This window comes from Hyla sarda, chromosome 4, assembly GCF_029499605.1.
Source record: "Hyla sarda isolate aHylSar1 chromosome 4, aHylSar1.hap1, whole genome shotgun sequence".
NCBI classification, from domain to species: Eukaryota; Metazoa; Chordata; class Amphibia; order Anura; family Hylidae; genus Hyla; species Hyla sarda.
This window is the reverse complement of record NC_079192.1, coordinates 204,813,049-204,840,206: the sequence shown is the minus strand read 5'-3', so window position 1 is coordinate 204,840,206 and position 27,158 is coordinate 204,813,049. Positions and strand designations below refer to the sequence as shown.

General features: G+C 42.7%; 1 protein-coding gene across 1 annotated transcript in view; it reads left to right on the top strand.

Annotated features, from left to right (window-relative positions):
- CCDC3 (coiled-coil domain containing 3) overlaps nucleotides 1-17,543 on the top strand; it is a 93,415-nt gene extending 75,872 nt beyond the window's left edge. Inside the window, exon 3 of the mRNA XM_056573330.1 lies at nucleotides 16,069-17,543. Coding sequence (XP_056429305.1) covers nucleotides 16,069-16,344 — 276 coding nt within the window. The 3' untranslated portion in view covers nucleotides 16,345-17,543. The remainder of the gene's footprint in view (nucleotides 1-16,068) is intronic.
- Nucleotides 17,544-27,158: the final 9,615 nt, after the last annotated feature.

Sequence of the window (27,158 nt, the reverse complement as noted above, 5' to 3'; positions counted from 1 at the left end):
AGCCTGGCCAGTTGAAGCACTTATTTAGTGCGAAACAGCGTTGTCGCCTCTCAGTGGTGCCCCCCCTGCCCGTTATCATCTATGTCTTCTCCCTGGGCAACACGGTTGTGAGTATGTGCTCAATAAAATAAATTTGCTGAAACAAGAAGACCGGTGAGTGGCCGACTTTTTCCTACACATCTGCAAGTATATTTAGATTTGTAAATTACTTCTATTTAAAAAATCTTAATCTTTCCAATACATATTAGCAGCTGTATGCTACAGAGAAAAGTATTTTCTTTTTGAATTTCTTTTTTGTCTTGTCCACAGTGCTCTCTGCTGACACCTCTGTCCGTGTCAGGAACTGTCCAGAGCAGCATAGGTTTGCGATGGGGATTTTCTCCTGCTCTGAACAGTTCCTGATACAGGCATCAGGTGTCAGCAGAGAGCACTGTGGACAAGACAAAAAAGAAATTCATACAGCTGCTAATAAGTACTGGAAGGATTAAGATTTTTCAATAGAAGTAATTTACAAATCTGTTTACCTTTCTGGCACCAGTTGATTTAAAAAAAAGGTTTTCCACCGGAGTACCCCTTTGAGGTTTGGGAGTTATACAGTGGGTGGAATAAGTATTGAACGTGTCACATTTTTTTCACTAAATGCTGTTTCCTTGAGACAACAGTACCTGCTAATTCCAGGTCTTTTTGAAGATCTCCACAAGTGGCCCTTGACTCTTGGACAATTCTTCTGATATTCTTCTTCTCTCTCATGCGAGAAGCACATTGTCAAGGCAAACTTATGGTGAAATGATTGTCTGTATATTAGCCACAACAGTGCTCACTGGAACATTCAGAAGCTTAGAACTGTGCCTGTAACCAATGCCATTGTAACCAAAGCTCTTTGCTTTCCCCCATCATGACATGTGTCTTGAGTGACACCTTGGCATTGAGACATTTTTGTAGGCCATTAGTTGGGACTGGGCTGATATTAATTTACACTGACAATTGACTGGATAGTTTTAATGATTGATAGATTGAAGCTGTTGTCTCGGCTTTCCATTTTTAACCTCCGTTTTTGGGTTCCTTTGTATGTATGGATTACCTGGGTTCCTACCAAAATATGGTCAAAATGTAATGTCACTAGCGCCTTTGGAACTATATTCAGTAATAAAAATTGTGAAATGCTCAATACATATTTCAGCTGTTAATTTACAATTTCTTTGGATACACAATGTGCTAGAAAAACAATTTTATTGAGAGACGAAATATATCAGTCAGTTAACCACACCCAGGAAAGTGGAAAAAAACACAATGCCAAAAAATAAAATTATATTATGGGACTGTGTGCCTGTAAAATACCATCTAAGTGCCAATGGTCCACTTTTCTGACTAACACAGGAAGTTAGATAATTCCTACTGTGCACTAGAAGTCTTCTGTAATTTTCCATAAGTGAGATAAATCTCCACAGCTTATCTTGGTACCAGTAGCAATAAATAAAATAACTGTATCTTCTGCTTATAATAGTTAAACATGGCTGAGGCTAGGTTTTTCGCTGTGTGTTTTACTGGTTTACATTTCATTTTAATAAAACATTTTTTGTCGTATGGCATACAGCAGGATCTGTTTATAGAATTTAATGTATACATTTTTCATACTTTTTAGGAGTAAAAATTTATGCATAATAGTAAATGTAGTGTGAACCTAGCCCTAAACCTTTTCAAGTAATTACACTATCATCTTAGTCCTTCACTTCTTTGTATACTTAACATGGTTACTATGGAATACTTTAATATTTTGGATTTCAGTATAGTTTGATAGTGTATGTATGTATGTTTATACAGTGGTCCCTCAACATACGATGGTAATTCGTTCCAAACGAGCCATCGTTTGTCGAATCCATCGTATGTTGAGGGATTCGTGCAATGTAAAGTATAGGAAGCTGTACTCACCTGTCCCCGCCGCTCGAGATGGTGTCCCCGCCGCTCCCGATGGTGACCCCGGGCCTCCGCTGGGCTCTCCGCTGTCTTCTCCGGTCCTCCGCTGTCTTCTCCGGTCCTCTGCTGTCTTCTCCTGACGTCTGCTTTCTTCCGCAAGGCCTTACTGGGCCTGCGTAGTGACGTCATTACGCTGCTGCGTACGCCATTCCTATTGGATGACGTGCGCAGCAGCGTATTGACGTCATTGGAGAGGGCCGAGAAGGCACCGGAAGACCAGTGCTGGACCCGGAGGGCACCCCGGAGCATCGTGGAGGGGTAAGTAATACTTACCGCACCACACGGGGAACATTAAGCTGCTATCCGGCAGCAGCTTAAGCATTTGGCGCTGCCGGATAGCACTTAATGCGATGGCCCGACATAAAAAAGCATCATATGTCGATGCTGACATCGACAATCGATGGCCTCTGAGAGGCCATTGTATGTCGATTTGATCATATGTCGGGGCCATCGTAGGTCGGGGGGTTACTGTATATGTGTGTGTGTGTGTGTGTGTGTGTATGTATGTATGTATGTATATATATATATATATATATATATATATATATATATATATAAAATTAACTTTTCAAAATACTAAAACTTTATGTGTTTGTATAAGGAACAAATCTGCATTGAAAACAACATATCCCCTAATCCCCTGTGGTAATGCTCAGCTGACTGAGCTCGGGGACAACCTCCCCCCCTCCATATGGCTCTTTGGGAGAAGTGGGGAGGCATGAACGTTGCATCCCCGCCTCTCCCATTGAGATATATGGAGGGGCATGTCAGCCACAACGTAATGCTGCAGCCGACATTCCTCCTGCATGGGAGAGCCGCAGCAGTGCCAGGGCCCCATGTAGGAGATTGTGGGGGTCCCAGCGTTCGGACCCCCCACAATCAGACACTTATCCCCTATCCTGTGGACAGGGGACACATTTTTTTTTTCTGCAGATCTCCTTTTAATATAGGAAAAATCGATAACTAAACTTACATGTGTTAGATAGTAATTCACGTGTACTTTAGTAGTTTATGCATTTTTTAGTATTAGATCACTTTTAATGTTTTTGGAACACTGAACATGGGAATCACTTACCACGTAACTTCTAGGCAAGCTCAATCTAACCCATGATAAAAATATTTTTTCATTACCTCACCAGAAGTCTCTTACTGACCTTTCACTATATGCATAAATACTGAAAAGGCATGTTAGTGTCCAGACTTTAGATATGTTTACTATATAAAATGTTATGGAAAATATTGGGAGAGATTCATCAATGCATTTAGCCTTTTTTTTTTTTTTGCATTTAAACTGAAAAACATAAATAATTTGAAAGTAACACACAACATTCAGAGATACTAACCTTTCCTAAGAGCTGTTTCACATGTAACTAGCTAGCTCAATGCAAACAAAGCATCTTTGTTACATGCTAAACTGTTATCTAGACCTGCTTTAATTTAATGCAACAAAATTGTGACAATACACCCATACTTAAAAATAAATAAATAAAAATAAATAAAAAAATAAACTCGCATGGTTTGTTACATTAAAGGGGTACTCCAGTGTTTTACCACTTATCCCCTGTCATGGCAGGAGGTAGTGGATCATCTGGACCTGTGTGGAAGATGACGTGAGCCGTACCAGGGAGCGGAATCTAAGGTGCCGCTGGTTTTCACCAGAGCCCACCGCAAAGTGGAACGGTCTTGCTGCGGCAGGCGGCACCCTACTCCTGGCACGACTAGTCCACACAGGCTGCTAGGTGTAACTTGACTCAGGAGAGATGACACATAGAGTGGCTGGCAGGAAGGCAGGACAGGTGGCACAAAAGCGTAGTCAGGACGTAGCAAGGTCAGTAGGCTGGCGGCACAGGAGCGTAGTCAGGTCACAAGTGGAGTAGTCAGGAACACAGAAAGGCAAACACAATGACTGCTTTCTCTGAGGCACTAGGCGCAAAGATCCAGCAAGGGGGTGGGGGAGGTGATCACACTAATAGACAAGGCACAGGTGAAAGCAACAATCAAGGGCGCACTTGCCCTTTTAAATCTTAAAGCATCGGCGCACACATGCCCTAGGAGGCGGGGACACATGCCAGTGATGCAAGACTACAGTAGGAACAGCAGATAGGGAAGGTGAGTGACTGCCCGAGATTTGCATGCAGGCGCGCCCCGCGATGCGAATCCCGGGCCCACCAGCAGAAGCGGACAGAGCAGGGGAGCGCTCATGGCCAGCATGTCCGGCTGGAGCGCTAGGTGTAACATCCCCTATCCACAGGGGGAGAAGTGTCTGACCCCCCCCCCCCCAATGATCTTCTGAATAGTGCCCAGGCTCTCATTGTGCATGGAGCGGGGCACTGTACAGGAGATTTCAGGGGGGCAATAGTCAGTATACCCCCTATGTATACCCCCTATGTAGGCAGTGGCCCCCTCACCAAGGTTAAAAATTTTAATAAAATCAACACCTATACTCGCCTTGTGACTCCCATGCAGATCCACTTCATAGACTCTCCTACTCACCCTCCCCTGCACTCCAATGAATGATTTGTGACGGATCATAGAGGAAAAGATTCTTGACCTCTTGTGGCTCCCTGCAAACACTGCGGAGGGGCACAAGAGTGATTAACAGGGTGAAGAGCCAAAGGCAAACTCTCAAACAAGCGCCATGGCAGCCCTACCAGTCTGCTGGTGGACTGCCCACCTTATGCCAGTCTGGGCCTGAATGTCCTTATAGGCCAATGGGCTTGTACATCAACTAGCATAGCAAGAAAGGTTGTAGCTGTGTCGCCTTTTCTCACCTTTCACTATATTTATGCTTTCTCATTTTTGGGGGTGGCTGAAGAGTCTTCTGACTGTTTGCAGTGAATCTACAGACTGAAAAAATAATTATACCTCTCGGGAGGGTGAGGGAAAGACAGTAATAAGAAATATTACATAATTGCATTTGTTTTTGTGTACTTTTGATTTTTGGAATCTAAGAGAATATGAACAGGCAGTCATAGTTAAATGCAGATATGGTTATGTCTGGTGTTAATGTAACATTATGCTACCACTACTTTCTTTTGAACAGCATTTCAGAATACATTTATTTTGAACAACGCCTCAATACCATCTCAACTCTTAGCATTTTGTGTACAGACTATAAAAAATGATCACATCTTGGTCTATTGATCAAGTAGATTTCACACCAGACTGTAATTAAAGCCAGTTAGTAGATGTAATGCATCTTACCAGACTTATATTTATATATAATATATAGGATGGTATTTTAGAATGTTTTTTTTATTTATTTATTTTTTTATATACAGACGTAAATGCATTTTACAGTTTAATTGCTGAATTATTTCCTGCATTGGGGTCTGTAAAGATTTCTCCTGGGAGAAGTGTGAGACATGACAAGACACAACAGCATTACACTTCATCAGTCCACTAACAAACTGATTTTAGCTTGCTAAGTATTGCCTTTAAAAACATCTACAAGCAGAGGCGGTAATTCAGATGTTTTGCTATTTTCTTATTGTATTTTTTATATTTGGCACTGTTATTGGTATATTCGTGTGTTTGTGTAGAGAGGTCACTATCATCGCATACCTGCCACAAAGATTTTTGATACCTCTGCTGTCCATTTTAGGAACTGTCCAGAGCAGGAGAAAATCCCCATAACAAACATATTCTGCTCTGGACAGTTCCTAAAATGGACAGCAGAGGTAAGTAGAGAGCACTGTGGTCGTGACATCAGAGAAATCCAAAAAGAAAAGCATTTCCTCTGTAGTATACAGCCCATAAAATGTATTGGAAGGATTAAGATTTTTTAATAGAAGTAATTTACAAATATGTTTAACTTTCTGGCACCAGTTGATTTAAAAGAAAAAAAAAAAAAGTGTTCCACAGGAGTACCCCTTTAAGGACAAAGGGATTTCTTTTTATTTTTGCACTTATGTTCTTTGCTCCTCCCCCCTCTAATAGTTATAACAGTTTTTAAAATTTTCACCTACAGACCCATATGAGGCTTTTTGTAGTCTTTTGTGCCATAATTGTAATTTGTAATGACAGCACTAATTTTAACAAAAAATCTACGGTGAAACCAATATTATCTTTATTCTGTAGGTCCATACGATTACAACAATTCCCAACTTATATAGGTTTGATATTGTTGTACTACCCTTAACAAATCTGGGGGAGATTTATCAAAACCTGTCCAGAGGAAAAGTTGCTGAGTTGCCCATAGCAACCAATCAGATCGCTTCTTTCATTTTTGAAAAGGCCTCTGAAAAATGAAAGAAGCGATCTAATTGGTTGCTATGGGCAACTCAGCAACTCTTCCTCTGGACAGGTTTTGATAAATCTCCCCTATATTTTTTAAGGGTAGTACAACAATATCAAACCTATATAAGTTGGGAATTGTAATCGTATGGACCTACAGAATAAAGACAATATTGGTTTCACCATAGATTTTTTTGTTAAAATAAGTGCTGTCATTACAAATTACAATTATGGCACAAAAAAAAAATACAAAAAGCCTCATATACATCTGTAGGTGAAAAATGTAAACCGTTATTACTATAAGGGGGGGGGGGGGGAGAGGAAAAAACGTAAGTGCAAAAATAAAAAGAAATCCCTGTGTCCTTAAGTGTTTAACTGTCCGAGTAGGAGTTATACAATTTAGACCTCCTGCTCAGCCAAAAGGCACCAAAATAATTGCGGACACAGATAGTACAGAGCAGGGGCTCCCATTATTGGAGTACATCGGTGCTATACAACTCTATTACTGCATAAGGGCTCATTCATGTAAGTGAATTTTGTTTCAAACTTGTAGCAAGAAACACACTGTGAGTTTGAAACATAATAAAGGTTTGTGTACTTGTGTGAACGCCCCTTATACTCTGTGAGCCAGACACACTGCACGTGAGCCATGGGGTGTATTCATTATTCTCAGCAGGAAGAGTTGGGATGCCATGGGTTGCTCATCCTGGGCCACTCACTGTAAGACTGGGTTTACAGATGTGAACTCAGCCTAGATACCACTCAGCTGATGCCATGACTGATGACCACTTGCCATCAGTTGTATGGCATCCGACGTCCATTGTTTCTGGGCAGCAGACAATATCAGAATCAATGTGGAGGCTGCTGGGGGCGCAGTGTCTGCTGGGGCACGAGTCACCAACCCCCCCCCCCCCCCTTCTACATTTGTGAGACACCATACCAGCAACAACCCCCACCCCCGCTAACTGGGCTCTTCCTGACCTGCATACAGACTGGGTGGTGGGAGCAGGAGATCCTGTGCAGTGCAACAGAGTGATCTCGGCAGTGCGCCCACTTGAAAGTGCGCTATAGGCGATGGCCTACTTCGCCTATATGAAGAACCGGCCCTGGTAGTTTAAAAAGTAACCAGAATAAATAAGAAGCACAGATTTGTGATATATTACTGAATTTATTTGAGGAAGTTTTTTTTAGACCCATAAAAAGTAAATGACCTCTTCAACTCTGAAATAGCAGCTATTCAGCTATTTGGTATGATAGAGATGTATTTCCTTTCTTCCTGTTGGACTTCTGGACTTCAATACAATTTATATTTTCTTTATTTTGGCTAGGGAAAAACTCTATTATTATTATTATTTTTTTTTTATCATGTATCTACTTGATCTGTTTGTTTTTTGTTCTGCAGCTTCAATTCTTAACCTTTAACATGAGTTACATCTATGTATCTTTCAAAGGGTATTTAGATTTAGTTAAAAAGCAAATTACACTCTGGGGACTGTAAAATCTATCTATCTATCTATCTATCTATCTATATATATATATAATAAAACTCAACGTGTGTGTGTATGTTCCAGCATAACGTCCAAACGGCTAAAGATATTAACATGAAACCTGGCACACATGTTACTTATATGTCAACAACAAACATAGGATAGGTGATTTAACCCTTACTCACCCCCATTTGCCAGGGGCAGGGTTTATGTTTAAAGTATCATACAAGTCAATGGGAAATATATGTTACTGCATAACTTCCAAACGGCTGGAGATATTTTGATAATACTTGGTCACATGTTACTTATATATCCACTTAAAATATAGGATAGTTAATTTAACCCTTAACTACCCCCATTTGTGAGGGTCAGGGTTTTTGTTTAAAGTCCCATGCAAATCAATGGGAAATGTATGTTCCCACATAACTTCCGTACGGCTGGAGATATTTCAATAACTGGTACACATCTTACAGGTCGGGATAGGAGGACCGGGATAGGAGGACCGGGATAGGAGGACCAGGATAGGAGGACCGGGAGAGGAGGACGGGATAGGAGGACGGGATAGGAGGTCGAGAAAGGAGGACGGGATAGGAGGTCGAGATATAACAACAATATATGAGGACGGGATATGAAGTCAAAAGCTTCCTCCTTTTGTTTATTTTCCTCCCCAACAAGAATTGAAAGTAAAACGATCTTTACTGTGGCAACCACTAGGAAGGCCAAACTGCAACTCCCAGCATGCCTAGACAGCCAAAGGCTGTCTGGGCATGCTGGGAGTTGTAGTTTTGCAACATCTGGAGGGTCAAAGTTTGGAGACCACTGTTACAGTGGTGCCCAAACGGTAGCCCTCCAGATGTTGCCAAACTACAACTCTCAGCATGCCCGGACTGCCCAGGCATGCTGGGAGTTGTAGTTCTGTAACATTTGTCCCTTCAGATTTAGCAATTTTCATGAAATTTTTGAAAATTGCTGCTCTACTTTGAAGCCCTGTAATTTTTTCTAAAAGCAAAAAATATGTCCATTTTATGATCCCAACATAAAGTGGACATATTGTATTTGTGAAGAAAAATAAAATTTATTGTGAATATCCAATTTCCTTACAAGTAGAGAGCTTCAAAGTTAGAAAAATGCAAAATTTTTGAAATTTTCATGAAATTTGGGGATTTTTCACCAAAAAGGGATGCAAGTAAGGCCGAAAATTTACCACCAAAATAAAGTAGAATGTCACGAAAAAACAATCTGAGAATCAGAATATTCGGTAAAAGCTTTTTCGTGTTATTAATTCGTAAAGTGACGGTGGTCAGAATTGTGAAAAAGGGCTCAGTCCTTAAGGTGAAAAAGGGCTGCGTCCTTAAGGGGTTAACGGTAAGCAGGAAAAAACAAAAGTGCAAAAAGGGGTACTCCTTGGAAAAAATTTTTTTTTTTAAATCGACTGGTGCCAGAAAGTTAAACAGATTTGTAGATTATTTCAATTAAAACATCTTAATCCTTTCTGTACTTATCAGCTGCTGTATGCTCCACAGGAAGTTCTTTTCTTTTTGAATTTCCTTTCTGTCTGACCACAGTGCTATCTGTTGACACCTCTATCCATTTTAGGAACTGTCCGGAGCAGGAGAGGTTTGCTATGGGTATTTGCTCCAACTCTGGACAGTTCCTAAAATGGACAGAGGTGTCATCAGAGAGCACTGTGGTCAGACAGAAAGGACATTCAAAAAGAAAAGAACTTCCTGTGGAGCATACAACAACTGATAAGTACAGTAAGGATTAAGATTTTTAATAGAAGTAATTTACAAATCTGTTTAACTTTCTGGCACCAGTTGATAAAAAATAAATAAAAATGTTTTCCAGGGGAGTACCCCTTTAAACAGGTAACAAGCTGAGATTAGAAGCACTCTCAGCTTGTTCCCTGTATAAAAGACACCTGTTCACAGCAGCAATCAAACAATCAGAATACAAACTCTCCACTATGGCCAAGACCAAAAAGCTGTTCATAGATGTCAGGGATTAGCTTGTAGACCTCTACACGGCCAGAATGGGATACAAGACCAGCGCCAAGAATCTTGGTGAGAAGATTACAACAGTTGGTGCGATTATTTGCAAATGGAAGAAACCCAAAATAATTGTCAATCTTTCTTTGTTGGGGGCTCCATGCAAGATCTCTCATTGTAGAGTTTCAGTAATCTTGAGAATTGTGAGGAATCAGCCCAGAACTATATGGGAAGATCTTGTTAATAATGTCAAGGCAGCTGTGACCATAGTCACCAAGAAAACAATTGGTAACGCACTACGCCATGAAGGACCAAAATCCTGCAGTGCCCACAAGGACCCCCTGCTCGGAAAAAACACATGTACAGGCCTGTCTGAAGTTTGCCAGTAAACATCTGAATGATTCAGAGGCTCATTGGTAAGTTTCAGACGGTCCTATGCATGTGATTTCAGCAGCTGACATTTGTTGGTAATGCCAGTAAACATCACGACCAATAGTGATTGCTGCTTTTTAACATTAAATCCCGCTCATCTCTGGTGTCTAGCTTCCCCATTACACCCCCGCCCCCTGCAATGTAATTGTTGGGTGTCAAAGGGTTGCTAGATCAATGTAAAGCAATAAGCCAGAACTACACAAAAGTGGTACCGTTAAAACCTACAGCTCATGATGCAAAACATGAGACCTTAAAAGATCCATGGGCAGAAGAATAAGAAAGTTAAAAGGGTCAAAAAGTGGCAATGAACACATTTTTCCAAATTTTAAAATTTTTTAACCCCTAAGGACCAAACCCATTTTTACCTTAATGACTAAGCGTTTTTTGCACATCTGACCACTGTCACTTTAAGCATTAATAACTCTGGAATGCTTTTACTTATGAATTTTATTCCGAGTTTGTTTTTTTGTGACATATTCTACTTTAACATAGTGGTACATTTTTGTCGATACTTGCATCATTTCTTAGTGAAAAATGTGAACATTTTGCATCTTTCTAACTTCAAAGTTCTCAGCTTGTAAGGAAAATGGACATCCCAAATAAATGATATATTGATTCTCATAGGGGATATTTATCAAAACCTGTCCAGAGGAAAAGTTGCCCAGTTGCCCATAGCAACCAATCAGCTTGCTGCTTTCATTTTTAACAAGGCTTCTGCAGAATGAAAGAAACAATCTGATTGGTTGCTATGGGCAACTGGGCAACTTTTCCTTTGCACAGGTTTTGATAAATCTCCCCAAATATGTCTACTTTTATGTTTGCATCATAAAGTTGACATTACTTTTAGAAGACCTCAAAGTTCAGCAGCAATTTTCCAATTTTTAGCAACATTTTCAAAATCAGAATTTTTCAGGGACCAGTTCAGTTTTGAAGTGGATTTGAAAGGCCTTCATATTAGAAATGACTTATAAATGACCCCATTATAAAAAAAACTGTACCCCTCAAAGTATTAAAAATGACATTCATAAAGTGTGTTAACCCTTTAGGCGTTTCAAAGGAATAGTAGTAAAGTGAAGGAGAAAATTCAAAATCTTCATTTTTTTTTACACTTGCATGTTCTTGTAGACCCAGTTTTTTAATTTTTACAAGGGGTAATAGGAGAAAAATCCCCCCCCTCCCCTAAATTTGTAACCAAATTTCTATTGAGTAAGGAAATACATCATATGTGAATGTTTAGTGCTCTGTGGGTGCACTAGAGGGCTCAGAAGGGAAGGAGCGACATTGGGCTTTTGGAGAGCAAATTTTGCTTAAATGGTTTTTGGGGGCATTTAGGAAGCCCCTATGGTGCCAGAACAGCAAAAAAAAAAACAAGAAAAAAAAACACACACGGCATACTAATTGGTAAACTACACCCCTCAAGGAACGTAACAAGGGGTACAGTGAGCCTTTACACACCACAAGTGTTTGACAAATTTCCACTAAAGTTGGACGTGAAAATGAAAAATTTGTTTTTTTTTCACTAAAATGCTGGTGTTACCCCAAATTTTTCATTTTCACAAGGGGCAATAGGAGAAAAAGCCTCCCAAAATTTGTAATACCATTTCTTCTGAGTATGAAAATACCCCATATGTGGATGTAAAGTGCGGGCGAACTACAACGCTCAGAAGGGAAGGAGCGCCATTGAGCTTTTGGAGAGAGAATTTGTTTGGAATGGAAGTCGGGGGCCATGTGCGTTTACAAGGCCCCCATGGTTCCAGAACAGTGGAGCCCCCCCAACCCCCCCCCCCCCACCAACTGTGATCCCATTTTGTAAATTACACCCCTCACAGAATTTATTAAGGGGTGCAGTGAGCATTTAAACCCCACTGGCATTTGACAGATCTTTGGAACAGTGGGCTGAGCAAATGAAAAGTTAAATTTTTCATTTTCACGGACCACTATTCCAAAAATCTGTCAGACACTTGTGGGGTGTAAATGCTCACTGCACTCTTTATTACATTTCATGAGGGGTGTAGTTTTCAAAATGGGGTCACAAGGGGGGGGGGGGCTCCACTGTTCTGGCACCATGGGGGCTTTGTAAACACACATGGCCTTCAATTTTGGACACATTCTCTCTCCAAAAGCCCAATGGTGCTCCTTCTCTTCTGAGCCTTGTTGTGCGCCCGCATAGCACTTTACATCCACATATTGAGTATTTCCATACTCAGAAAAAATGGGGGGCTTTTTTTCCCCCCTATTTTCCCTTGTGAAAATGAAAAATGTAGGGTAACACCAGCATTTTAGTGAATTTTTTTTTTGTAATTTTCACATCAGTCTTTAATAAAAATTCGTCAAGCACCTGTGGGGTGTTAAGGCTCACTATACCCCTTGTTACGTTCCATGAGGGGTGTAGTTTCCAAAATGGGGTCACATGTGATGGTTTATTTTTTTGCATTTGTCAGAACCACTGTAAAATCAGCCACCCCTTTGCAAATCACCAATTTAGGCCTCAAATGTACATAGTGCACTCTCACTCCTGAGCCTTGTTTTGGGCACATAATGAGTATTTTCGTATTCAGGAGAAATTGTGTTACAAATTTTGGGGGTCTTTTTTTTTTTTTTTTTACAATAACATGCTGGTGTAGACCCCCAACTTCACCTTTTCATAATTGGTAAAAGGAAAAAAAGCCACCAAAATGTGCTAGGCAATTTCTCCAGAGTACGGAAATACCCCATATGTGGCCCTATACTGTTGCCTTGAAATTCGACAGGGCTCCAAAGTGAGAGAGCGCCATGCGCATTTGAGGCCTAAATTAGGGATTTGCATAGGGACGGACCCGGATACAAGAATTTGACTTGCCTCCAATATCAGCAGTTTCCAAAACAGTGTGCCTCCAGCTGTTGCAAAACTCCCAGCATGCATGAACAGTCAATGGCTGTCTGGGAGTTGTTGTTTTGCAACAGCTGGAGGCTTTGTTTTGGAAACAGTGCCGTACCAGGAGTTTTTTATTTTTATTTTGGCGGGGGGGGGGGGGGGGGGGGGCATATGTATATGTAATGTTTTACATTGTGTAGTGTAGTGTAGTGTAGTGTAGTGTTTTTAGGGTACATTTACATGGACGGGGATTTACAACCAGTTTCCCTCTGGAAGTTTGAGCTGCAGCAGTAAATTTGCTGGATTTCAAACTTGCAGCAAGAAACTCACTGTAAACCCCCGCCCAGTACCCTGTACGTTCACATCAGGCGGGGGGAGGCAAACCTCCAGCTGATGCAAGACTACAACTTCTTACATGCCCTTTGGCTGTCCGTGCATGCTGGGGGTTGTAGTTATGCAACAGCTGGAGGCACCTTGTTTGCAAAACATTGAGTTAGGTAACAAACTGTGTTTCGCAACCAGTGTGCCTACAGCGGTTGCAAAACTACAACGCTCAGCATGCATTGACAGCCGAAGGGCATGCTGGGAGCTGTAGTAATGCAACAGCTAGAAGCATACTACTACAACTCTCAGCATGCCCTTTGGCTGTCCATGCATGCTGGGAGTTACAGTTATGCAACAGCTGGAGGCACGCTTTTTCGCAGAAAAAATGTGTCTTCAACTGTTGCATAACTACAACCCTCAGCATGCACATCTACCAAAGGGCATGCTCAGAGTTATAGTTGTGCCTTCTGCTGTTGCATGAAAACTCCCAGCATGCCCTTTTGTGCATGCTGGGAGTTGTTGCTAAGCAACAGCAGGAGGCCAGCCTTACCTCCTGCTGCTGCGCTCTGTCCACCTGCCTGCCACCGCCTCGCTCTTGGGGCCCCAATCCTGCGGCCGATGGCAGGCATCAGGGGCCCCCACTTCAGGTAAAGACTCCCGTCACCTGCTCTCGCCCTCTGGAATAGGGGCAGAGCGGTGCTGTTAGGGACACCCCCACAGCAGGAGTCCGGATTCGTCGGTCTGCAGTGGCCGACGAATCAGGACGATCGTGAGGTGGCACCAATGCCACCTAACTCCTGCTGCTAAAGGGTGATAGGTGCCATGTCGGATGGCACCTTTCACCCTTTTATTTCCGGGTCCCCGGTTGACCTGGAATCGACGAAAATCGCTGCTCTGAATTTTTGATGGGGGGGATGTTTGCACAGGGTATTGCTGAATGATTTCAGCAGGCATCCCGGTCCAGTCCTCGCCCGTCGATTGGGGGGGGGGGGGGGGTATCGGATTTCCCACAGGTGTGCAGGTATGCCCTTGGTCCTTGGTCCTTAAGTACCAGGACCTGTACACCCTTGGCCCTTAAGGAGTTAATCATAAACAAAAATAATATCATCCAAGTTTGGTATTATTCTGACCCATAGAATAAAGTTAGCATGTCAATTTAAAGAGGTATTTCAGCCATAGACATCCAAAGGATAGGGAAGAAGACTTCTGATTGCGATCTCCGTGTAGCACCTGGATTCTATGTCTGGCTGCTGCTCCACTCTCGAAAACCATTGTGTTTCCAGGACTGGAGACATGATGTCATGCTGTGCCCCTTCGCAACATCATGCGATGCCCCCTTGTGACATCATGCCACGCCCTCACCATTCATGTCTATGGGAGGGGCATGATGACCGTCACGTTCCCTCCCATACACATGAATGTAGGGGGCGCAGCATGACGTCACATCTCCAATCCCGGAAACACAGAGGTTTCTGAGACTGGAGCAGCAGCCCTGCATAGAATGTGGGTGCTGTATGGAGATGGCAGGGGTCCCAGCGGCGGCCCCTCCGTAATCAGACATCTCATCCCCTATCCTTTAGATAGGGGATAAAATGTCTATGACTTGAATACCCCCTTTAACATACAAATTGCATTTGGTTAAAGGACAGATATACAATAGTGCAAAAACAATTAAATGAATCTGTTCAATGGGTGTTCTTATTTCTCTCCTAGAAGGGTATTTTTATTGGTAGGCTGTTGTAGATTAGTTATTTTTAACACATATTTTGGTCTTTTTGCTTTCTAAGAATGTTCTGAAACAATTACTGTAATTGTGTTAAAAATTCTTGTGAAAACTATTCTGTGCTGACAGAAGGGATGAACTGAGACCCATATTTGGTCAAAAGTTACTGGCTTAGACATACACTGTCATTCCTTACATGGAAAGTTCACTGAACCCAAAAAAGAGGCTTAATTTTAGTCTTCCGTAAGTAAAGTATGCTCAACTTAAAAACAATTACAGCTGAGCTGTCTTGGATTTAAAAGTCATTATACCCCCTCCAAGGTTCCCATTAGTTTTCTATCGTGTAGCCACCAAAATTACACCATTTATAAACAGCAGACAATTCAAGTTCAGACAAGTATTTTTTCCTGAAATAGCAAACATAATTTTTCATAGTTATTCAGGTATTTTGAGTAACTGTGGAATATTTAGTTTCTCTTGTCTTATAAAGCCCAATTTTAGCAATTTAGATTTTTCTCAATAACTTCACATATTTCGTGATTATTTTGCTTTGGTGCTAATTTGGGCACATTAACAGCTCTGATTTATATGACCCAAATGCATGTAGATGGAGCCCTATAAGAATGCCATTTTTCTCCATGGGTCCACACTGATAATCTCCGGCCAGAAAAATTCCATCTGGAGATTCCGAGTGTGGCTAGGATTGTGTGGACATTGACGTCCCCATAGACGGATTGGTTTCTGCCAAAAGAAGTTCATTCTTTTGGTGGCGGAACATCTGTTGTGTGAACTGTGCAGCAGAATCCCAAGCTGCACCAGAATTTTTGAGCGGAATTCCGGTTGGATATTCTAAAGTGTGAATCCTGCCTGATGGAGAGATCAACCTATTCATATTTTCTTTTTGATAAATGTCTTACTATTGGATTATTTTCCCCTGGAAGCCTTTGTTTTAAAAGAAATGTTCTCACTATTGCATTATTGTATTATTAGTTTATTGGTTCGTCATATATTAATTGTTCATTATTATTTTTTTTCCCTTTTTGCTCACAGCTTATGTGCTCATCTATACAAAGTGCATTGTTTGAAGAAGAGGACCGGGTGAAGAAACTTCAGGAGAAAGTAGCGTCACTTGAGACCCGTAACAAACAGTTAAAAGAGCGCATGAAAAAAGTCAAGAAATCTTTACGACAAGCAAAAAAGAATAGCAAGAATATGGAAACAATGAATCGAAAACTGAATGAAAAACTGTCTTCTATGACAGGACAGAATACACATGTCAATTCATTAAAGCAAAAAAGTTCCCATTTAACGTATCTCAAAGTATGAACCATTTATAGAAACTACATAATATTTGTAACACTTGTGTTTTTAGGCCAGATTTATCATGTAAAAAAATTGTCTGGAACAAGTTGTAACCTTTCTAGCATAATTTCCATTAGATGGATATTCCAGGCAGTTTGGCTGCATTCTGAAAATCCTTGTTACTGGGCTCAAAAGAGGATCACGTAGAAATAGTATTCTGAAGGACAACGATACAAGCACCTCATATGTCTCATGAAGAATTATATTACTTTGATAGTTATTGAACTATGTAATGCATGTGTGGATCTGGATCAAGGGTTTAAAGGGGTGCTCCACTGGCCACTGTTCGGAACATTTAGTTCCGAATGCTGTGTGCACGCTGCGGGGGTCGGCCTCGTGACGTCAGGTCATGCCCCTCGATTCAAGTCTATTGGAGGGGGAGTGATGGCCGTCACGCCCCCTCCCATAGACTTGCATTGAGGAGGCATGAGGTTATGAGGGTCGTGGCTGACCCCCGCAGCGTGCACACAGCATTTGGAACTAAATGTTCCGAACAGTGGCCAGTAGAGCACCTCTTTAAATGCTTGAAGGGGTTATCTAGCTGGCATTTATCAACTATCCACCAGAGAGGTGTTGAAGGGGGAGCTGCATGGATCATAGGTCGTACAATCACACACATACAGATTCATACAACTCCATGAGAAGTATAGATACAGCAATGTGGGATCTCTTGGCGGTCTTTAGATTTTTGCATCGAGTTGTACCAGGTAACAGCGGGCATGCTTAAATGAGAAATGAGAATGCATTGATTTTATGATAAATATCAGAGTTGCTGGGCAGCTCCAATTTATTATGCTTAAACAGTTAATTTTTTATGTATAAATTTTTTTTTACTTACAGAACATGTCTCCATTACTTCATAGCCATGCAAAACAGTCATTACACATTCAATAAAAATGTCATCTGTTTATTTTCTACCAATAAAAAAATCTTATAACATTGTAAAAATACTATACTTACCAAATTTAATTGTGTCCCCAGAACAGTTGATGCCTTTTCAAAAGGCTTCATAGACATGCACTAATGGATTACCTTATATCTCATTGTAAAGTTGTAATGCTGTAAAACATTGCATAGGACATTGGACATCTTTACCATGTGACACTGATCTTCAGCATTTTGTGTTTCTTAGTTTGAACGGCACCTATAAAGGGTAAAGTTACTGTGTAACAGTGTGATCATTTTGTGCAATGTCATTTCTAAAGCATATAATACAATTAACCCCTTAAGGACACGCACCGTAAATGTACTGCGCTGGACACGGTGATCAGAACGGGATGACCTCTGATATCTATCAGCAGCCATCCCGGCATATCGCCCCAGCACCCCCACTCCCCCCCCCCCCAATGTCGGCGATCGCAGCAAATCGCTCGTCAATTCAGATGTGAGATTTGTGGTTATTCCGGGTCAATTGGGTCTCTGTGACCCGGAAAAAAATGGTAAATGGGGCTGTCCAAGACTGTTGCATAACTACAACTACCAGCATGCACAGACTACCAAAGGGCATGCTGGGAGTTATAGCAGTGTGCCTCCAGCTGTTGCAAAACTACAACTTTCAGCATGCCCTTCGACTGTCAATGCATGCTGATTGTTGCAGTTTTGCAACAGCTGGAGACACATTGGTTGTGAAACAGAGTTTGTTACCTAACTCAGTGTTTCACAACCAGTGTGACTCCAGCTGTTGCAAAAATACAACTCCCAGCATGCACTGAGAGACTGTACACGCTGGGAGTTGTAGTGTTGCAACAGCTGGAGGCACACTGGTTGCGAAACACTGAGTTAAGTAACAAACGCTCAGAGTTTTGCAACCAATGTGCCTCCAGCTGTTGCATAACTACAACTCCCAGCATGTATGGTCTGTCAGTGCATGCTGGAAGTTGTAGGTTTGCCCCCCCCCCCCCCCCCCCCATGTAAATGTACAGGGTACATTCACACGGGTGGGTTTACAGCAAGTTTTCTGCTGCAAGTTTGAGATGCAGCAAATTTTCCGCCACAGCTCAAACTCCCAGCTTAAACTCACTGTAAACCCAACCGTGTGAATGTATCCTAAAAACACTACACCTACACACAATAAAAAATAAAACACTATATATACACACACCCCTACACAGTTCCCCCCCAATAAAATAAAAAAGGCTTGTACGGCAGTGTTTCCAAAATGGAGCCTCCAGCTGTTGAAAAACAACAACTCTCAGTATTGCCAGACAGCCACTGACTGTCAAGGCATGCTGGGAGTTTTGCAACAGCTGGAGACACCCTGTTTGGGAAACACTGCCGTGGGGTATTTTTGTGGCGGATTCAAATCCCCAATTTAGGCCTCAAATGCGCATGATGCTCTCTCACTTCGCAGCACAATCGTATTTCAAGGAAACAGTTTAGGGCCACATATGAGGTATCTCCGTACTCGGGAGAAATTGTGTTACAAATTTTGCAGGGCTTTTTCTCCTTTTACCCCTTATGAAAAGGTAAAGTTGGGGTCTACACCAGCATATTGGTGTAAAACAAATTAATTTTTACACTAACATGCTGGTGTTGCCCCATACTTTTAATTTTCACAAGCGGTAAAAGGAAAAAAAAAGACCTCCAAAAATTTTAACGCAATTTCTCTTGAATACAGAAATACCCCATATGTGGGCGTAAAATGCTCTGCGGGCGCACAACAAGGCTCAGGATAGGGAGAGCACTATGTATATTTGAGGTCTAAATTGGTGATTTGCACAGGGGTGGCTGATTTTACAGCGGTTCTGACATAAATGTAAAACAATAAATACCCAAATGTGACCACATTTTAGAAACTATACCCCTTACGGAATTTAACAAGGGGTATAGTGAGCCTTAACACCCCACAGGTGTTCAACAAATTTTCGTTAAAGTTGGATGTGAAAATGAAGAAAAATTTTTTTTTCACTAAACTGCTGGTGTTACCCTACATTTTTCATTTTCACAATGGAGAATAGGAAAAAAATCCTCCCAAAATTTGCAGCCCCTTTTCTTCTGAGTAAGAACATACCCCATATGTGGATGTAAAGTGCTCTGCGAGTGCACTACAATGCTCAGAAGAGAAGGAGCGCCATTGGGATTTTGGAGAGAGATTGTGTCCGAAATTGAAGGCCATGTGTGTTTACAAAGCCCCCATAGTGCCAGAACAGTGGACTCCCCCCACATGTCACCCCATTTTGGAAACTACACCCCTCATGTAATGTAATGGCCCCCAACTTCTATTCCAACCAAATTCTCTCAACAAACGCCCAATGTCCCTCTTTCTCTTCTGAGCATTGTAGTTTGCCCGCAGAGCACTTTACATTTACATATGGGGTATTTCCATATTCAGAAGCAATGGGGTTACACATTTTGGGAGGCTTTTTCTCCAATTACCCCTTGTGAAAATGAAAAATTTGGGGTAACATCAATATTTTAGTGAAAAAAATAACATTTTTAATTTTCCTGTCCAACTTTAGCAGAAATGTCAAACAACTGTGTGGTGTTAAGGCTCATTGTACCCCTTGTTACGTTCCTTGAGGTGTGTAGTTTCCAAAATAGTGTGCCTTGTGTTTTTTTTCAGCTGTTCTGGCACCATAGGGGCTTCCTAAATGCGACATGCCCCCCAAAAACCATTTCAGCAAAATTTGCTTTCCAAAAGCCAAATGTGACTTTTTCTCTTCTGAGCATTGTAGTGCACCAGCAGTGCACTTGACGTCCACACATGGGGTATTTCCATACTCAGAAGAGATGGGGTTACAAATTTGGGGTGGCATTTTCTACAATAACCCCTTGCAAAATTGTAAAATTTGGGGGGAAACCAGCATTTTAGTGAAAAAAAATATAAATTCATTTACACATCCGACTTTAACGAAAAGTCGTAAAACACCTGTGGGGTGTTAAGGCTCACTGTACCCTGTGTTATGTTCCTTGAAGGGTGTAGTTTCCAAAATAGTATGCCATGTTTTTTTTTCTGTTCTGGCACCATAGGGGCTTCCTAAATGTGACATGCCCCCCAAAAACCATTTCAGAAAAACTTACTCTCCAAAATACCATTGTCGTTCCTTCTCTTCTGAGCCTTGTAGTGCACCCACAGAGCACCTGACATCCACCTATGAGGTATTTCCTTACTCAAGAAAAATTGGGTTACAAATTTTAGGGGGCTTTTTCTCCTTTTACCCCTTGTAAATTTTCAAAAACTGGGTCTACAAGAACATGAGAGTGTAAAAAATTAAGATTTTGAATTTTCTCCTTCATTTTCTGCTATTCCTATGAAACACCTAAAGGGTTAACACACTTTCTGAATGTCATTTTGAATACTTTGGGGGTGCAGTTTTTATAATGGGGTCATTTATGGGGTATTTCTAATATGAAGACCCCTCAAATCCACTTCAAAACTGAACTGGTCCCTGAAAAATTCCGATTTTGAAAATTTTGTGAAATATTGGAAAATTGCTGCTGAACTTTGAAGCCCTCTGATGTCTTCCAAAAGTAAAAACATGGCAATTTTATGATGCAAATATAAAGTAGAAATATTGTATTTGTGAATCAATATATAATTTATTTGGAATATCCATTTTCCTTACAAGCAGAGAGTTTCAAAGTTAGAAAAATGCAAAATTTTCAAAATATTTATGACATTTTGGGATTTTTCATCAAGACAGGATGCAAGTAACGACAAAAATTTAACACTGTGTTAAAGTAGAATATGTCACGAAAAAACTATCTCGGAATCAGAATCATCGGTAAAAGCATCCCAAAGTTATTAATGCATAAAGTGATAGTGGTCAGAATTGCAAAAAAGGGCTGCATCCTTAAGGTGAAAAAGGGCTCAGTCCTTAAGGGGTTAAATAAAAAGTAAATGTAAAAGTATTATCATATACGATATTCATCCACACATTGGGAACTAGAAAAATAAATTAAAAGCTGAAGTTCAAGGTAATACGCTGTAATAAACTTGCAATTTTTTTTTGTAATTTTAAAATCAACAGTTTTAAGTTCTTTATATTTTGGTACAGCAACATGGGAGTTTTGTCCTGCTGAGCTTGTAAGGGCATACACTATAGAAAAGTAGAAAAACACCTTGTCATATGCTGCAAGAATGTTTTATGTACAATCTTCAGTTCAAGAAAGTTGAACAGGTGGCACGAACCCTTGACCTTGAACTTCAAATTAGTTTTTAGCCTATGACAAGAAAACGGCAATATATCAGCAACAGGACAGTAGATGCCAACTCATCCTCCTCGTGTATATTCTTCCTTTCTCAACAACTTAAACAAAATGGCAAATACATGTGATGTTGATTTACGTGTCTAGATATCAACTTGTATAAGTTATCAGTAGAATTTGGTAGGGTTGGGTTTAAGGGACATAAAGGAAAATAATGAAAAAAACATGAGATGAACTCTGAATAAGTAGAGGACTAGACATTAAATATTTTGCCATTTTAGTCAGTATCTGACTTTTTTTTAAAGCCTTCTAATACTGTTGTGAATATTTTATGTGCTGCAACGGTCCCTGGTATGGACATCTCTATAACAGGTCACGGTAGGTGGTGGATCCTCTGGGCCTGTGTGGATGATGACGTGAGCCGTGCCAGGGAGCGGAGTCTAAGGTTCTGCTGGTTTTCACTAGAACCCGCGGCAAAGTGGGATGGTCTTGCTGCAGCAGGCGGCACCCAGGTCGCTACCCCCAGCACGACTAATCTACACAGGTAGCTGGAAGGTGACTCACAGAAGGAGACTGGCAGGAAGTGGCAAGACGGCAGTAGGTCAGAGCAGGTTACAGGTGCAGGGGAGGTAAGGTAGCAAGGAACAGGTACACAGTAAGAGGGACACAGGACTTTCGCACAAGGTAACCAAAGATCCGGCAGGGAAACAACGGAGGAGCTGATATTTGAGGACAGGGGACAGGTGTAGACACTAGATTAATTGAGCACTGGCCCCTTAAGTGAAAGAGCTACGGCACGCGTGCCGGGGCTGCGAGGACACGGAGAGGCGGAAGATGAGGGAGGTGAGTGGCGGGCTGGGATTCGCATGCGGGCGCAATCCGTGATGCGAATCCCAGCACTGCCGGCAGTGCGGACATAAACAGAGAGCACTCACGGCCAACATGTCCGGCCGGAGCGCAGATGTTACAATCTCACTATCATTTTATGATAAACAAGGTTACATTTGTCTATAGTAGTTACAGGTGAAACTCCAAAAATTAGAATATCGTGCAGTATATTTCAGTAATGCACCTTAAAAGGTGAAACTAATATATGAGAGAGACTCATTACATGCAAAGCAAGATAGTTCAAGCTGCGATTTGTCTTAATTGTGAGGATTATGGCTTACAGCTCATTAAACCACAAACCCCCAATATATGATATGATTTGGGGAGCCATGTCATCAGCTGGTGTTGGCCCACTGTGCTTCATTAAGTCCAGGGTAAATGCATCCATCTACCAGGAGATTTTGGAACACTTCATGCCTCCTTTCCTTTTAAGTTGCATAAATGAAATACAATGAACTTTTGCACCATATTCAAATTTTCCGAGTTTCACCTGTAAATCATACCTGTTAATTTCTTCCCTAATGTGATGCAACTATCTCTGAGCAGTCTCTGCTTCAGAGGTGGGAACTTGATTGTGCAAGGTTCTAACAATATTAGGCTGCACCAAAGTGACTTGACCTGGCCATCCCCTTTAACCCCTTAACGACGTAGGACGTAAATGTACGTCCTAGTGCGGTGGTACTTAACACACCAGAACGTACATTTATGTCCTGTACATGACCGCGAGCACCTGAGTGGTGCATGCGTCATGCATGGCAGGTCCAGTCTGCGATCAGCTGCAAGGGACCCACCGGTAATGGCTGACATGAGCGATCGCACTTATGTCTGCCATTAACCCATCAGACGCTGTGATCAATACAGATCACGGCATCAGTGCGGTCATAAAAATGGATGATCGGATCACCCGCGGGGATCCGATCATCCATAATGGCAGACTGAGGTCCCCTTACTTGCCTCCGTCTATCTTCAGGGGTCTTCTTCTCTGGTCTGAGATCGAGCAGTTAAAAAGTAAAAAAAAAAAAGTAAAAAAAATTTGAAAAATACCCTCTCCCAATAAAAATGTAAATTGTCAATTTTTCCCATTTAATCCCCAAAAAGTGTAAAAAAAAATTAATAAAAATAAAAAAAACATTTGATATCACCGCTTGCATAAATATCTGAACTATCAAAACATAATGTTACATCATATTAATAAGAAATGTATTAAAAGTCACGCCCCGTTTCAAACACCGGGACCGGGCGAGCAGGGCCGGATTAACGTAGGGGCGGATGGAGCGGCAGCTCCAGGCCCCTGCGTTAAAATAGGCCCGGTGGCCCGCACAAACGGCCCGCATAGACCGACCGGCGCCCGTGACAACAATGTTAACAGCAGTGTTAACAGCATATAGGCCACCGCCGCAACTCCCTGCTCTCTGGCCAGACCGCAGGGAGTGAAGTTTAAAAATGAAAAAACATTTTCCGCGGGCCCCAGCGCTGCATCCAACCAGCCCCTGCTGCCCCTTTAAGAGAGGGGGCTGATGGGGCTGGTCATGTGCCAATGACACTGCAGCTTATTAGTTAATAGTCCCTGCCCGCCCGACCCCTCCCCCGGCTGCTCACCGCAGAGCTGAAGAGATGGCAGAGAGAGACACTGCCTCACAGCTGTACAGCCTCTGCGGTCTGGATCTTCCCTCCATGTGAACGGAGCTCCGTCCAGTCTGGCACTCTCCCACCGGCAGAGGCGGCCATCAGTGCGAGAAAGAAGGTCAGAAGGTGACGAGCTCTGTAGATAAGTCCCAGTGGCCGGGCCTGGCTCTGGCTGCATTCATTATTAAGCAACAAGGACAGTCACTAACTGTATACCAGTGACTGTGCTGTGCCCTCTGCCCTATACTAATCAATCTATCTATCTATATATACACACACAGACATATACATATTAGTATATGCAGTATGGGCCAGCCAGGGAACACAGCACAGTCATTGATATACTGCAGAGTTTCCCAACCAGGGTGCATCCAGCTGTTGCAAAACTACAACTACCAGCATGCCCAGACAGCCCTTTGCTGTCTGGGAGTTGTAGTTTTGCAACAGCTGGAGGCACCCTGGTTGGGAGACACTGATATACAGTGACATCATACTGCGGGGCTATATACATCAACTGTGCTGTACACACAGTGGGTACAGCACAGTCGATTTATATAGCCCCACAGTATGATGTCACTGTTCTCGCTGGCCTATACATGAAGTGTAAAAAAAAATAACTAAAAAAAAAATTATAATAATGTGATTTAACCCCTTCCCTAATAAAAGTTAGAATCACCCCATTTTCCCATGAAAAATTGTAAAAAACAAACCTATAAACATATGTGGTATCGCCACATGCGCAAATGTCTGAATAAAATATAATATTAATTAAGTTACATAGTGAAAGGCGAAAGTGTGAAAAAATATCCAGAAGTGCACATTTTTTGTCACTTCATATACTAGAAAAAAAAATAACACCCAATCAAACAGGTGCCATCAAAATAAAAATGGTCCTGATAAAAACTTCAGATCACAGCGCAAAAAATGAGCCCTCATATAGCTCTGTATGCGGAAAAATAAAATGGTTGTAGGGGGGAGAAGAGACACTTAAAAGAGGTACTCCGGTGCTTACACATCTTATCCCCTATCCAAGGGATAGGGGATAAGATGCCTAATCGCGGGAGTCCTGCCGCTGGGGACCCCCGTGATCTTGCACGCGACACCCCGTTTCTAATCAGTCCCCGGAGTATGTTCGCTCCGGGTCTGGTTACAGGCGACCACCGGGCCTGCGGCGTGTGACGTCACGTCTCCGCCCCTAAATGCATGTCTATGGGGGGGAGCGTGACAGCTATCACGCCCCCTCCCATAGGCTTGCATTGAGGGGTGGAGCATGACGTCACACGGGGGCGGAGGCGTGACGTCACACACCGCCGGCCCGGTGGTCGCCTGTAATCAGACCCGGAGTGAACACGCTCTGGGGACTGATTACAAACGGGGTGCCGCGTGCAAGATCACGGGGGTCCCCAGCGGCGGGACTCCCGTGATCAAGCATCTTATCCCCTATCCTTTGGATAGGGGAAAAGATGTGTAAGCACCAGAGAACCCCTTTAAAGCAAACTCATTTTTGTACAACAAGAATTTTTTTTAAAGTAGTTAAATAAAAATAACCTATATAAAATGGGGATCATTTCAATCGTATGGACCTACAGAATAAATATTAAGAGTCTTTTTATCGAAAAGTGTACTGCATAGAATCGGACGCACCCCAAAAGTTGCAAAATGGTGGATTTTTTCAATTTTGCCCTCCTTGTATACTGGTATTAGTGGCGAGTGTGGTCTCAATGTACTAGACAGAATTTGCCATGGGACCCACAGGACACTAGTTACCCCCCTGATCTAATCTCTACCCCGCCGCCACTTGAGATTGGTGCTGCAACAACAGCGCAATAGCCGATCGGATCAGTATGTGAAGTCTGCAGAAAATGATGCAGGGGCCACATGTAGGGTTGCCACCCTGCCGGTATTTTACCGGAACAGCCGGTATTTTCATTCAGATTCCGGGCTGTGCCGGTAAGTTTGGATGAAAAATACCGGCCATGCAATGTCCGGTATTTTTCATTCACTCTCATCACACTAACCTAAAAAAAAAACAACTCCTGTTCTGTTCGGCGCCGGCACCGCTGAGCGGGAGTGCGGGCCGCACGCCCGCACCATGCCACTCAGCACAGCACCCTATCTGACTGACTCTGAGGCTGTCCCTGTCTCCCAGTCCCAGTCTAAAACTTTACCTGTGCTGTGCAATGCTGTGCGGCCGGATCTGCGGAGGGACGTTGCGGAAGTGACGTCACCCCGCAGACCCGCGCAGGACGTCACGTCACTCGCCGAGACCGAGAGGAGACTGGAGAGGTGCTGCGCTAGTAGGTAAGTGTGCCTGTGTGTGCCTGTTACTATGTGTGTGTCTGTGTTTGTGTGTCTGTCAGTCAGTGTTTGTGTGTCTGTCGGCCAGTGTGTGTGTGTGTGTGTGTCTGTCTCTGTCTCTGAATTCCCCCCCCCCCCAATTCCAAGGGGAAGAGGGGGGGGGGGGTAACTTACTATACCTATGGGGAAGAGAGGGGGGGGGGTAACTGCCTATAGGGAAGAGGGGGGGGGGTAACTGCCTATACCTATAGGGAAGAGGGGGGGGGGTAACTGCCTATACCTATGGGGAAGAGGGGGGGGGGTAACTGCCTATACCTATGGGGAAGAGGGGGGGGGGTAACTGCCTATACCTATGGGGAAGAGGGGGGGGGGGTAACTGCCTATAAATATGGGGAAGAGGGGGGGGTAACTGCCTATAAATATGGGGAAGAGGGGGGGGTAAGTGCCTATACATATAGGGAAGAGAGAGGGGGGGTAACTGCCTTTACCTATGGGGGGGGGGGGGTAACTGCCTATATCTATGGGGAAGACGGGGGGGTAACTGCCTATACCTATGGGGAAGAGGGGGGGGTAACTGCCTATACCTATGGGGAAGAGGGGGGGGTAACTGCCTACACCTATGGGGAAGAGGGGGGGGGGGTAACTGCCTATACCTATGGGGAAGGGAAGAGGGGGGGGGTAACTGCCTATACCTATGGGGAAGAGGGGGGGGGTAACTACCTATACCTATGGTGAAGAGGGGGGGGGGGTAACTGCCTATACCTATGGGGAAGAGGGGGGGGTAACTGCCTATACCTATGGGGAAGAGGGGGGGGGGG